This window comes from Narcine bancroftii, chromosome 3 (genome assembly GCF_036971445.1).
Source record: "Narcine bancroftii isolate sNarBan1 chromosome 3, sNarBan1.hap1, whole genome shotgun sequence".
NCBI lineage: Eukaryota > Metazoa > Chordata > Chondrichthyes > Torpediniformes > Narcinidae > Narcine > Narcine bancroftii.
In genome coordinates this window covers 41,984,727-42,000,168 of record NC_091471.1, presented here as the reverse complement: position 1 = coordinate 42,000,168, position 15,442 = coordinate 41,984,727, and the positions used below count along the sequence as shown (strand labels likewise).

The 15,442-nt window shown below is 39.5% G+C and overlaps 1 protein-coding gene and 1 pseudogene across 1 annotated transcript in view; one reads left to right on the top strand and one right to left on the bottom strand.

The window, feature by feature from the left end:
• Positions 1 to 15,442, bottom strand: part of dcc (DCC netrin 1 receptor) — a 718,171-nt gene that overhangs the window by 642,141 nt on the left and 60,588 nt on the right. Inside the window, exon 5 of the mRNA XM_069923064.1 lies at positions 13,800 to 13,936. Within this exon, the coding sequence (XP_069779165.1) occupies positions 13,800 to 13,936 (137 nt within the window). The remainder of the gene's footprint in view (positions 1 to 13,799; positions 13,937 to 15,442) is intronic.
• Positions 14,913 to 15,392, top strand: LOC138757116 (small ribosomal subunit protein uS17-like; annotated as a pseudogene).

Genomic DNA, 15,442 nt, shown 5'->3' with positions numbered 1-15,442 from the left:
AAAATGAAGTGGGGGAAAAAAGGAAGATAACTATAGTAAGTTAAAATAATGTCTATATTTAAATGCATCAAGAAAGACATGGCAAGACATCCAGAGTGAAACAGTTCCATCAGGCAGATTCATGGATTTTGAAAGGATGGTCATGTTTGACAAACATGCTGGAATTCTTTCACGATATAACAAAAAACAATAGATAGGAAGAGGTAGATGGGTTTAAAACTAGTTCCATTACGTAGGTCTGACTTTCAATTGCATTTGTATTTAAGTTGTCAGAACAAGTACATGCATTCCTTATTTGGCGTCAGTTAGTCAAATGTTTATCTTGGAAAGGTAAAATGTCTACTTTACATGCGGTATACTATGTAAAGCACTTCCAAATACACTACATCTTAAACATAATAATATAGTACTTAATTGGATGATGATGGAGATGACTACTGTGGCAGAGGATGGACTGCTGCTGGAGAGTCAGGGTTTGATTCTGCTGCTTGAGAGGGACATCACCAGCACTTGCTTCAGATTTCTGCTTTGGAGGCTTGATTACTCCTTTATTATGCATGTACAGTAGTTTCAGGGCTTTTCCCCTGGTAGATTTGGTACAGTACAGGTGTACAGAGTGTCCCCATATGGTCATGGCCACCACCCACTGTCAGATATGTCCGCCACCCCCTTCAGCATCGCTAGCAGTTAATGACACGTGAGACCATAAAAGCAGCGCTCTTGGCATCTCCATTGGAGGGCAGATGATAGTAACAGCACCCCCATTCTCCCACTGAGCAAGTCTGAGTGTTTCACTGTGCCCTGTCTAACATTCACTCTGGTGTGGACACTGTTGGCAATCAATGGTTACAGAGGAGCAGAAGGGATCAGTGCTGGACCCACAACTGTTCACAATATACATTCGTGATTTGGGGGAGGGAACCAAGTGCGGCATATGTAGAGGGGTTGAATTTAAGAGTAGAGAGGTTCTGCTGCAACTGTGCAAGGTACTGGTGAGGTGGCGCCAGGCGTACTCTGCAGTTTTGGTCTCAATATTGAGCTAGAGGATTTGTAAGTGGTGCAGAGGAGTTTTACTAGGTTGATTCCAGAAATGAGGGGGTTAACCTGTGAGCATTAAGTATCTGGATCTATACACATTGGAGTTTGAAAGATGAGGAAAACTCATCTTGTGAAAAGAATAGATAAAATAGAAGCTAGGAGGTTGTTTCTATTGGTAGGTGAAACTAGAAATATGGGACATAGCCTCAAGATTCAGGGGAGTGCGTTTTAGAAAGAGAAAAAAGGATAGGAGTCAAAGCTGCCTCATTGAATATATTTAAGATGCATGATTTTTTGGAAGAACAAGGTAATTACTGGTTATGGGGAATAGATTGAGTAAGTGCAACTGAGCCCATGCCCAGATTAGCCATGATGTATTGTATAGCTGAGCAGACTCGACTGGCCAAATAGCCTACCCCTGCTCCTATTTCTAGGTTCTTCTGAGCTTACTCTCAAAAACTCTACTTCAGTGCAATACTGTGGGCAATGTAGTCTTGCCTGATTGCGATCACAGCAGGATTATACTTCAAATGGTTCCAAAGGCAGGTGGAAAGTCCTTTCTTTTCCTGAATCTTTGTGTCATGTGCTGATTGACCACTGTGTTTGCCTTCAAAAGAACAAAGCCTGTAAAGGTAATTCATTGGCTGAAAAAGGCTGTAGGGGGTTATCCTGATAATATGAAGGCTGCAGAATAAAGTCCATTCTTTTCCAGGTGAATTTTTTAAACTTGGGTAGGAGTAGAACTGATAAATGTCCCTTTTTTTATTCTGCAATTTGATGTCTTTGGTTAACATTTGATTACTTTTCAATGATAGATTGATATTATCATTAACTGATACAGGATTATAACTGTAAGGTAAATATGACCATTGACATTCTGCAATACTGTGCACAACTCAACCCACGATGTCCCATGACCCAAAAGTGTCAAGGCAGATCAGTCATGCAATGAGAATAAAGCTATAACAACCAATTGCCATTGATACAGAGCTACAATTGATAGTGCAAGCTGCATATCACCCCAACATGAAATATGTGCAAATTGAACAAGTTAGAAATTCATCACTGCAAACTGTGGAGTGGTTGGGTGATGATAATGAAATAATACTCATAGTGGACTTGATATATAGATCATGAATCAACAGGGCATGCAGGCCTAATAAATTAAAATTACAATTCTCAATGGGAAAAGTAACCTTTTAAACATAAACAGATATGTCTTCTTTCCTTTAATTCTTTCCTTCTACCATCACAATATTAGAAGAATAGATGGACATTTAGTACTGAAATGAAGAGAAATGTCATCACTCAAAAGATTGGTGAACCTCTGGAGTTCTTTATCTTTGAAGGATGTGGAGGGATATTCATAATGTTTATTCAAAAAGAGAAATTAATATATTCTGGGCTTTAAGTGAATCGAGGATTGTGAGGATAATCCAGCTAACTGGCTTTGAGGTAAAAGATCATCCAAGATCTTAAAGAATGGTAAAGCAATTTGGAAGGCAGAAATGGATGACTCTTTCTCCTGTTTCTTGTATTCCTGTTTTTTAAGGTTGCTAATTTTAAATTCCATTGGCATCCAATTCACCAACATCCCTACCACATATCCTATGTCTGTAGCCTACTCACATTTTACATATCCCTCAGATTTCAGATTCAGATTTATTGTCAGAGTAGATACATGACATCATATACAACCCTGAGACTCTTTTCCTGTGGGAATGGCAGAATTACCACTTTTTAGTAGTGAAAATAAAACTGTACACAGTGTCTGTCTGACTGGAACTGTAAAGAGATAATGAATGTAAACAAATTACAATACAGAGAGAACAAAAATAATCAATAAAGTGCATAACTAAGAGTTCTTAAATGAGCCCTTGATTGAGTTTGTTGTTGAGAAGTCTTCCTGAACCTGGTGGTGTATGTTTTGTGGCATCTATACCCCTTTCCTGATGGCAGTGACGAGAACAGAGTGTGCTGGGTAAATCCTTGATGATCGCTGCTGCTCTCCGATGGAAGTGTTCCTTGTAGATGTTCTCGATACTGGGGAGGGTTTTGCCTGTGATGTTCTGGGCAGTATCACCTACCTTTTTGGAGGGTTTTACACTCAAAGGTATTGGTGTTCCCATATCAGACCATGATGCTAGCTGGTCAGCACACTTTCCATCACACATCTACTGAAATTTGCTAGGGTTCCTGGTGTTGTACCAAACCTCTGCAAACTCCGGAGGAAGTAAAGGTGTTGACATGCTTTCTTCCTGATGTACTATTGTGTTGGGACCAGGAAAGATCCTCCAAGATAGAAACTCTCAAGAACTTAAATTTGCTCACTCTCTCCACCTCTGGTCCCCCAAAGATCATTGGATTGTATACCTCTGGTGTTCCATTCCTGAAGTCAACATTCAACTCCTTTAGTGACATTGAGTACAAGGTTGTTGGTGCACCATTCAGCCAAATTTTGAATCTCTATCCTCTACAGTGACTCCTCACATTTCTTTATACAACCCACTATCGTAGTGTTGTCAGTAAATATGTAAATAGTGTTGTCGTTGTTCTGAGCCACACAGTTGTAGGTGCAAAGTAAGTAGAGAAGAGGGCTAAGAATGCAGTCCTGATGGAGATTGTGGAGGTGATGTTGTTGCCAATCCTCACTGATTGTGCTTTGGAGGTGAGGAAATCCATGATCCACAGTGGGGTATTGAGTCCCAGGTCTTGGAGTGTGCTGATCAGTTTTAAGGGGACGATGATCTTTGCACGCTTTGAATTTGGTCTCTCAATCTTGTGGGTTCTCATTGCTCTGCAGTCCTGGTTTCAGCTGTTCATCCTCTATGGTCTGGAAAACTATTTCTCTTAAGTTACAGATTTGCCTCAAAATCCTACCCATCTATCTCTTCAGTGAAGCTTTTCAATATTTGCCGTAACATAATATAGTATAGCATTGTGCCAAACCTGTCTGATAGTGTTCTCGCAAAGAATGTTTTATGCTAATTAGAGGGAATGCCTAAAGTTAATACACACTGAAATAGAACTGCATTGATTACACCAAACTGCGAGTCTCCCATGTAAGTGCTCACTTTTATTCATGAGCCTAAACATTAATTATCTACGGACCATTCAACTTTTGGCAGCATTATTGGCAAACTTATCCCTGCACTCTCTCACAGCATTTTTTTTTACATAGGTCACTGATTTGTGATCAATAATAAGAACTCTGAGATTTTTTATTTTCTATGCTTCAACTTGGATACATCGGCACAGACCAGAGCCTGCACTGTAACCTTACTAATTGATCATGGGTTCGAGCTAGACTCAGAAATACCTCTGATAAATAATTCAACCAAAGACCATGTTGCACTCGATGATACCAGATTTTGAATGGCTGCAACTAAAAACAAAAACATTCATGATCTCAGGCAAGAAAAATATTTTTTAATGCTCCACAGTATTGAAAGCAACTTTAAAGCAAAAATGTCTCAGAAGTGTTAAAGTCAATCCCCTCTGGATTTGGACCATTAAATGAAAAAATGGAGATACACTAGGTTCCTTCTGCGGGAAGACATCCCTCATGTTCTCAGTCTTAAATAAGTATCCATGTTCCTGACCCTATACCTGTTGAGATTACTTCTCCTCTTCTATCTGCCATCAATAGAGGAAATATCTGATCGAGGAGGCACAGTTAGTATAGCGGCTAGTGCCAGGATCAAAACCAGCACTCCCCTCAAGGAGTTTGTACGTTCTCCCCATGTTTATGTGGGGTTTTTTTCCAGGTGCTTCCACCCTCCAAAGCGTAGGGGGTTGTTTTGGGTATAACTAGGTGATGCAGGTTTCAATGGCTTCTTTTTTGAATATTTTTATTAATTTCATTTAGCAAATGTTACATAGGCAAATAAGTATGAATAAAACAACATTCAAACTTGTATAATGTAATTCTATGTAATAAACCTATGTTACAATTTTTTTTTAATGTACAAAAAGAAAATAAAAAGAAACTTGCTAATCTACAAAGTTGACTCCCTACCTACAGAGGCTGTTGGCAAAATACATAGACAATTGAAAAAAAAACTGGGGTCAAAAATCAAAATTTAGTTAAGCTTACAAATTTGGGGAATAATTAAGAAAATAAAATAAAGAAAATTTACATTTATTACAATAGTGGAACAGATATTTTTTTTTCTGAAGATAAACAAGTCATTGTATCAGACAGCCTTAGTGTAAGTGGGAGGGAGAGCATCTTTCCATTTCATTTGTATGGCCCCTTCTGCCAACAGGGAAGCAGAAGCTACCACATGGGATTGTGAAGAATTTAATATAGAAACATAGAAAATAGGTGTAGGAGTAGGCCATTTGGCCCTTCAAGCCTACACCGCCATACATTTTGATCATGGCTGATCATCCACTCAGTACCCTGTTCCAGCTCTCTCTCCATACCACCTGATCCCCCTAGTCACAAGTACTAAATCTAACTCTCCCTTAAATATAGCTATGGAACTGGCCTCAATCACTTCCTGTGGCAGAGAATTCCATAAATTCACCACCCTCTTGAGTGAAAAAATTCTTCCTCTTCTCAGTCCTAAAGGACTTCCCCTTTATCCTTAAACTGTGACCCCTGGTTCGAGACTTGATCAACATTGGAAACAATCTTCCTGCATCTAGCCTGTTAAATCCCTTAAGAATTTTGAACATTTCTATCAAATCTCCTCTTTAAACTCCAGCGAGTACAAGCCCATTCATTCTAGCCTTTCTTCATATGCAAGTCCCGCCATCCCTGGTATCAATCTGGTAAACCTTTTCTGCACTCTCTCCATGGCAATGATGTCCTTCCTCAGATAAGGAGACCAAAACTGAACACAATACTCCAGGTGAGGTCTCACCAAGGCCCTATACATCTGCATCAATACGTCTCTGCTCCTGTACTCGAATCCTCTTGATATGAACGCCAACATACCATTCGCCTTTTTTACTGCTTGCTGTACCCGCCTGCCCACTTTTAATGACAGATGCACAGCGACACCCAGGTCTCTTTGCATCTCCCCTTTTCCTAATTGGATACCATTAAGATAGTACTCAGCTCTTCCATTCTTTCCTCCAAAGTGCATAACCACACACTTATCCACATTATATTGCATCTGCCATGCATTTGCCCACTCACCCAACCTGTCCAAGTCACCCTGCACACTCTTAACAGCCTCTACACAGCTTACAATCCCACCCAGCTTCGTGTCGTCTGCAAACTTGGAAATGCTGTTTTTTATTTCCTCATCTTCTTTCTTCTTTGGCTTGGCTTCGCAGACGAAGATTTATGTAGGGGGTAAATGTCCACGTCAGCTGCAGGCTCGTTTGTGGCTGACAAGTCCGATGCGGGACAGGCAGACACGGTTGCAGGAGAAAATTGGTTGGTTGGGGTTGGGTGTTGGGTTTTTCCTCCTTTGTCTTTTGTCAGTGAGGTGGGCTCTGCGGTCTTCTTCAAAGGAGGTTGCTGCCCGCCAAACTGAGAGGCGCCAAGATGTACGGTTTGAGGCAATATCAGCCCACTGGCGGTGGTCAATGTGGCAGGCACCAAGAGATTTATTTAGGCAGTCCTTGTAACTCTTCTTTGGTGCACCTCTGTCACGGTGGCCAGTGGAGAGCTTGCCATATAACACAATCTTGGGAAGGCGATGGTCCTCCATTCTGGAGACGTGACCCACCCAGCGCAGCTGGATCTTCAGCAGCGTGAACTTGATGCTGTCGGCCTCTGCCATCTCGAGTACTTCAATGTTAGGGATGAAGGCGCTCCAATGAATGTTGAGGATGGAGCGGAGACAACGCTGGTGGAAGCGTTCTAGGAGCCGTAGGTGATGCCGGTAGAGGACCCATGATTCGGAGCCGAACAGGAGTGTGGGTATGACAACGGCTCTGTATATGCTTATCTTTGTGAGGTTTTTCAGTTGGTTGTTTTTCCAGACTCTTTTGTGTAGTCTTCCAAAGGCGCTATTAGCCTTGGCGAGTCTGTTGTCTATCTCGTTGTCGATCCTTGCATCTGATGAAATGGTGCAGCCGAGATAGGTAAACTGGTTGACCGTTTTGAGTTTTGTGTGCCCGATGGAGATGTGGGGGAGCTGGCTGATGGAGGACCTCAGTTTTCTTCAGGCTGACTTCCAGGACAAACATTTTGGCAGTTTCCACAAAACAGGACGTCAAGCGCTGAAGAGCTGGCTCTGAATGGGCAACTAAAGCGGCATCGTCTGCAAAGAGTAGTTCACGGACAAGTTTCTCTTGTGTCTTGGTGTGAGCTTGCAGGCGCCTCAGATTGAAGAGACTGCCATCCGTGCGGTACCGGATGTAAACAGCATCTTCATTGTTGAGGTCTTTCATGGCTTGGTTCAGCATCATGCTGAAGAAGATTGAAAAGAGGGTTGGTGCGAGAACACAGCCTTGCTTCACGCCATTGTTAATGGAGAAGGGTTCAGAGAGCTCATTGCTGTATCTGACCCGACCTTGTTGGTTTTCGTGCAGTTGGATAACCATGTTGAGGAACTTTGGGGGGAATCCGATGCGCTCTAGTATTTTCCAAAGCAAATACAAAAACAAAGGTGAGAAATCAGACTGCTCAAACTACAGGGGAATCATGCTGCTCTCCATTGCAGGCAAAATCTTCGCTAGGATTCTCCTAAATAGAATAATACCTAGTGTCTCCGAGAATATTCTCCCAGAATCATAGTGCGGCTTTCGCGCAAACAGAGGAACTACTGACATGGTCTTTGCCCTCAGACAGCTCCAAGAAAAGTGCAGAGAACAAAACAAAGGACTCTACATCACCTTTGTTGACCTCACCAAAGCCTTCGACACTGTGAGCAGGAAAGGGCTTTGGCAAATACTAGATTTCCTCATCTAAGTCATATATATATATATATTGTAAATAACTGGGGTCCTAGCACTGAGCCTTGTGGGACCCCACTAGTAACTGACTGCCATTTCCAAAAGTACCCGTTCATTCCTACTCTTTGCTTCCTATCTGTCAACCAATTCTCTATCCACCTCAATACCATATCCCCTATACCGTGTGCCTTAAGTTTGTATAGTAATTTTCTTTGTAGGACCTTATCAAAAGCCTTTCTCCCCTATCCACTCTACTAGTTGCATCCTCAAAAAATTCAATAAGATTAGTCAGACACGATTTTTCCCTTCATAAAACCATGCTGGCTCGAATCATTTGGCCCACATATTCCAAACAAGGCAATAAAACGAGATGGGGTCAAATAAATATTAAGAACTAAAGATGGTGAATGAAATGCAACTTCCCAGTAATTGAGAAGAGAAAGACATAACCAAAACATATGATACAATGAACTCTCTTCAGTTTTGAATTTCGTGGATTTAGAAGATAAATTAGGATAGAATTTAGCCAATTGGGTTTTAGAATAGTGGGCACAATGTATTACTTTAAATTGCAATCTCAAACGTCTAGCTTGGAGTGAAGATGAACATGTTTCAGAATAGATCCCATGTAGACTCTGAGAATATTTGTTGGAAATCTTGTTCTCATAGTTTTTTAATTCCATCTAGGAAATTATCCCAAGATAGCAAAAATAGTTCATTTTAACATTAAAATCCAAGTCCTGAAGAAGTCTCAAAGATAAAAGAGTTCAAAAAAATTCCTAACCTGTAAACTACAACAAAAAAGTCAGGGTGCATTAAATTTAGCAGATAGTTGGTTGATTTAAAAAAAAAAAGGTTCAAGAAAGATTGGATACCTAAGTTAGAACATTGATAAAACCCAATATCTTGAACCAAGGGAGGAAAAACAGAATTATTTAAGATTGGACTAATTAATAAGAATCTATGACATCCAAAATGTTTCCTGAATTGAAACCAAGTTCTCAATGTGTCTGACAACAAAATTATCTGATAATCTGGAAGCAGAGAAAAGTAAAGGTGCTCCAAGTATTGAAATAAAGGAGAACTTTTTAGTAGGTTTAATTTCTAAATTAATCCAACCTGAAGTGCCCAAGAAAACCTTATGATTAATGCAAAAAACAATGCATCTGATATTAGCTGCTGAGTAGTAAAATCTAAAATTAAGTAATGCCAAATCTCCATTTCTCTTAATATCTTGAAGTAAGTTTTTTTTTAGACTTATTATTCCATAGTAAAGAAGTCATAAGAGCGTCAAAAGAATCAAAAAAGGATTTACGAACAAAAACTGGTACAGCTTGAAAAATGTATTAAAATATTTTTTGGCAGGATATTCATCTTAAAATAATATTAACACCTCCAATAAAGGACATTGAAAGCAGCTTCTTCCATGCTGTAAATAAAATAAAAGTTAGCTTGCCAAGTCCTTTCCAACAACTATCAGACTCTTGTTAAATAAATCAGACTGTTCCAACAGCATAGTGTGGCTGTCGACACAATTGCAGGTCGCTTTTTTGTGCACTAGGATAACTGTGAATATTTATTATCTACCTTATGTATTCATTGTCTTTTCTAATTTAAATCAATTAGATTAATTTTTCTTTATTGTTCTTATCTATTGATATTCCCCATTGTACATTATTGTTATCGACCCAAGGGAATCTAGTGTGAAGTCACTTCTCATTCTCCTAAACTCCAGCAATATCAATCTCATTTATTCATTGATTCCTTCAGTCAAATTATCAATCCAGTGACATTTTTCTGCAAGTCCAGATCCAACTTTGCATTCTAAATTACAGTAAGGACACAGACCCTTCAGCCCATCTTTACCATGCTGGTTCCATTTGCCTGATTTGGCCCATGTCCATCTAATTTTTTCCTATCCATACGCAGTAAAATTCCTGTTATCTGGAATTCAAGCAACTGGCAGCCTCCAGCAACCAACAACAAAAAAATTGTGGAAAATAAATAGGTAAAAAATGCGAAAGTTTAAAATTGGCGCACTCAAGGAGTTAGTTTTCCAATCATGCATCTTAAGCAACCACAAATTCAATTATCTGGCATCAGGGGCCGAATACCAGAGGATTTATTGTAACTAAATAAATGTATTTTGAACATAACTGTCCACATACCTCTCCTCTGCAGTTCACAACATTTATGCATCTCTTTCTGAGCGATTGAAGGTAACCCTCCCCATTCCCAGGTGCTTTTGAACTCTTTCTTCTCTCATCTTAAATTTATGCCCTCAAGTTTTAGATCCACCTACTCTTTGGGGGGGGGGGAGGGGGGAAGGTGATGACTATTTATCTTATCTATGCCACTCATGATTGTCTGAACCTCCGTTAGGTTCCCCCCTTAAGTTTTAGGGAGAAAAGTTCCAGGAAATCCATCTACCCTTTGTTGTGATTTTTTTTTTCTGTGCCTTTTCCACCTGAATATCTTTCTGAGAGTTGGGTGATTAAAACTGTACACAATACTCAAAGTGCAGTCTCATCAAGGTCTTGTATATTTGTATCATGACCCACTTAGTCCTGAGATCCAAGTTCAATCCTGACTGCAGATGATTTCTCGGTGGAGTGTGTATATTCTCCCTGTGGAAATGGAGGTTCTAAAGATGTGTGGATTCATCTGATAATATACTAAAAACAATTGAAACCAATATGATGTGCTTGTTAAAGTATGGCAAATTTATTTGAATCTTAATGTTTTAAGGATATAATTAACTTCCCTGACAAAATTTAAATGATATAGTTAGGTTAAATAGTGTTGAGTTCCTGAAGATCAAGATATTAACTAATTAATGAAGGCATGCTCAAACATCCCTTCTTTTCAGAAAAAGTTTTTTATATATATGTTGGCAGTTGAGAGGAGGGTTAGATTTGGCCCATCATATGAGACTCTGTAATTTTAAAACACTATTTATATGATGTATTTAATAATGTTCTACATGACTCTTGGAAAATTAAAATAAAATATTCCAAACAAATGTGCTTGTTGGCGAGTTGAACTTTAAGATCAGCCATGATCTTGTTGAATGGCGGAGCAGGCTCGAAGGGTCGAATGACCTACTCCTGCTCCTATCTTCTATGTTTCTATGTTTCTATGTCACATACATGCACACATTTTAAAACAGATCTTATTTGAAAGACTGAAGGATTCACATTGCAGGATCTCTGGAGAATGTAAGCACCTTTCACAAGTAGGTGTTAATTGAACTGACTTCATAAAATGCTTGACCATTGTCTTGCTGGAAACATGCGGTCTATCAGTACCCTTTCTGCAAAGTGCTCATAGAAAGGTCAATTCTGGATTGTTTATATAACTGATGGAAGTAGAAGGAAGAACTCCTGTTTGCTGAAGGTGGGAGTTTTGCAAGACATGAGTCAAATGCTTTCTTTGGAGTTTCAGTTGAAAAAGAGAGTTCAGTTAACAGCTCAGTCAGTCAGTGTGTGGGACACTGACAAGTAACTGAAAAGTGCAATCCAGGGAAAACTGTTTGAAATTGATGAAAGCAAGTTCCAGAGCAGTAGATGGCTGGAAGTGCTATCTGTCTGATGTTTCTCTTGAAATAGAGGAAGGAATGGATCTCTGTGGTAGCTTGAAGAAAGAGGTTACCATCTAAAAGACCCTGATGGGGTAAGTTTCATCAGTGAGACCCTGAGGTGACTAGTACCTCAGTTGTGGAAATCCTGGAGCAACAAATATCTCTCTGCAAACCCTACAAGAACCTTCCTGAGTGATAAACATTTACCTTTCAAGCACCAAACCTGGTGAACTTTATACGTTAAATTCTGTGCACAGTATGGTGATTGCCTGCAACCAGAGAACTTGGAAGAAGGAGAAGTGAGATTGAACAGTGAACCAAAGAACTTTTCTTGAATTTACACACACATTGCATTCACGTGCACTTAGAATTAGTTAAGTTGATGTTTGATTCTATTTTCATGTTTGAAGTTGATTAAAAATATTGTTTTGTAAGCAACTTGTCTTGGTGAATGTCTATTGCTGCTGGGTTTTGGGGTCCTTTGGGCTCATAACAGTCATCTCCCATCTTGCTAACAAAGTGACTGTTGCAAATTAATACATGGTTACCTATGTATTAGCACATGGGAAGTGTAAGGAAGAATGGAATTAATAAAACAATAAGGTGCACATGAGAGATCATGGAATGATCAGCAAGAAAGAATTTCAGTGCCTATTCATTATGTCGTTATCTAGTGTTGTAGCGTGGAGCAGGATGTAGGTGCTCCATCAACTGTGTGATGGGACTTGGATTCATTCTCATTAGGTATATGCAGCTTTCAGTAGCTGAATGATCAATGTCACCAAACCAAGTTCCATGTCTTTCCCAGCATGACAGATGAGTGGGGAATCTCTTCAATATTTTAGCATTTTCACATACTGGTACTTTAACTAAATTTTAATATTGCATATTCCTTTCTCCTCTATCCAAAATCTCTGCTGCACTATGTAAAGCTGGCTTTCCATTGTGTGAAATATTATCAAATTCACTTCAGAAATTTAAAGGTTAATCCAAGAAGTAGAAATTTGTCTTGTGAAATACATACCACTATCTTGGCTATGACAATACATACTGTGCCTTTTTAGTATTATTCTTGGCATCTTGGCACTTTCTTAGAGGATAATAATGTTTCTGCTGTGTACATTAAAAGGCTTTTATGGGCACATATCCCAGAAACCATCAACTCAGGGAGTTTCAAAACCAGAGTGGAGGATGGAGATGTATGAGAAAACTTGTACACCAAGAATGCAGCCTGTCCAAATTTCTTTACATTAAATCCAAAAATATATATTTTTTCACTTCCATCAAAATCTGAGATCCCCTGCTTCTTATTTTCCATATATTGGTGTGCGGCACCAAATCAATTCAAGTATGGAGCAGCTCTTGTCCTTGCTCTGTTTTCCTCAATGGGTGAATCAAAGGGGAGTAAATTATGCCCCCTTCCATCCCATCAAATGTAAATTGATCCGACATTTCTGTTTGGCCTGTTAATACATTGGAGAACTGGAACAGAATTCAAAAAAGGAGTTCTGGAAGGAACTCAGCAGGCAAGCAGTATCCAAGGAAAACTATGCACAGAAGGGCCTGAATTATGAATCATGAATTATTACATTGGTTGAGTTTTGCAATTGATGTCTTGTCAATATTTTTCAATGCCTTGCACTATTGATTTCTCCCTCCAACAATACTCAAAATGTTTCATTTCAGCATTACCTCAAAATACACTCAACAGGTAAAGGTCAAGTTTGGGAGACCTTTGTTTCCATTATATGCTGAAAAGCATTCTCGCGATTACCAGTAAATTTTACAGTTATCTTGGCGTCTTAGTCGTTACACCATGTTAGGTCTGCTTTGTTCGAGAATGAGTGAGTCAGACACCAGACTGAGTCGAAATCAAGGTTCTTTATTACCGGATTGTAACACTTGCAACTAACAGTGTTAGTTGGAGAAGGCGCTTTCTCCCGATATCAGCAAGTGGTGTTTTTTTTATACCCGAGGACACGCACTTAGTAAACTATCATACCATTACATTGTCCAATGAATAAGCTGTTGCTACCCTTCTCTGTTAGTCTGCTGCACATCATCTTGTTATTGCCACACTTATCTTGAGTGTACAAGGTCACACCTGCATCCTGTTACTCCTTAGTACTGGGTGACTCCTTCTCCGGTCCCAACTCATGATGTTTTTACCTTACAACCATCATGTTGATCATTGGTTCTTGGATATAAATACAGTCATCAAAACACAATAGAACAAGCATTCAGATTTTTCATGGAAATCTTGTTTATGCTAAGACACATCATTATTAGATTGTATAATTATAAAATAGCAGATTAGACTTACTCATCACAGTGAACTCTGCTGAGGCACCAAATGTCTTATTCTCATATTTGGCAACACATGTATAAAACCCAGAGTCTTGCTCGGTAACACTTCTAATGAGCAAGTTACTTCCAGCCAATAACGAATACTTCTTGGACCTGAAAAATTACAATGATCTCATGAAAGGAACTCATAAACAACTCTTTCACATAGATTGTATACAGAACCTCAACAACTTCTATGGATAAGCTATGGGTGCTGGATACATCACGGTATGGCAGCTACTTGACTCAAGGTCGGAAGAAAATGCAGAAGATAGTGTATGAAACTCAGAACACATTGCAAACTTCCCTCCCTTTTAAGGACCATTTACTTCTCCCATTGACTAGGATAGGTAACTGACCTAAGACCCAGGACATCCTGCCCTCCTTCCTTCCATAAGGGAGCAGGCTCATGAGTGTGAAATCAGAGACCAACCAGCGTAAAGACAGTTATTTCCTCACAACCATCAAGCTCCTGAATGAACTTGACCAGAGTGAAGTCATGCTGCCTTTGCTTTGAACAAATATATCTTTTATTTGCATTATAACTCGATAATTATCCTCTTGGCCTTTTACTTTACACATATGAGTGTTATGTCATATAAATGTTAGAGATGACCTATTAGACTCCTCACAAAGAGACCTTCTCACTATACCAGGGATAATGTGACAAACTTAACTTGCCGTTTGTTGTTCTGTGTCAAGGAATTAAATCATTAAGGTTGAAATTTGACTTGTAAGAACACTAGATCATGGAACACAACAGCCATTCTGACCCATCATTCTGCAAAGTTGTTAATTGGTTCCCAAAGCAAGAAAACGTATCAAAGGGAGTCATTTCTCCTTTCATCACTGCTGATTAACCTCCTCAGTATTTCCAGAATGGTTAATCTATATAATTAAGGTTTGCTGAGAAATTTCTGGGTTTGAAATAAGTGAAATGTGAAAGCAGAATCTATTTATTTGGTTATTTTGTAAACATTTAAGGGTTTGGAAAAGTTGCTAGAATTTCAATAATGGCAAAATAGGTAATCCACTGAAACTATAAAGCTGTTGACCTTGAGAAGCTAGAGAGTCCGTGAACATTGGCGGCGGAACATGGCGGACATCCAGACGGAGCGTGCCTACCAGAAACAACCGACCATCTTCCAGAACAGGAAGTGGTTTCTGGCTACTGACAGCTCCAAGGACAAGGTTCCCCGCTATTACCGTAACATGGGCCTGGGCTTCAAAATGCCGTGTGATGCCATTGATTGAATGTACATTGACAAGAAATGTCCATTCACTGGGAACGTGTCTATTCAAGGACGCATCCTGACAGGTGTCGTAATTAAGATGAAGATGCAGCGAACCAGTTATTTGGAGAGACTTCCTGTACTACATCAGGAAGTACAACCATTTAGAGAAGAGACACAAGAACGTGCCTGTGCATCTCTTCCCTTGCTTCAGGGATGTGCAGATCGGAGATGGTGTGATTGTTGGAGAGTGTCGACCCCTCAGCAAGACTGTCTGTTTCAATGTCCTCAAAGTCACCAAGGATGCAGGTGTGAAGAAACAATTCCAAGAATTTTAAGGACATTTGTAAAATGAATCATTCAAAATAAAATCTTTGTGAAAGGCAAA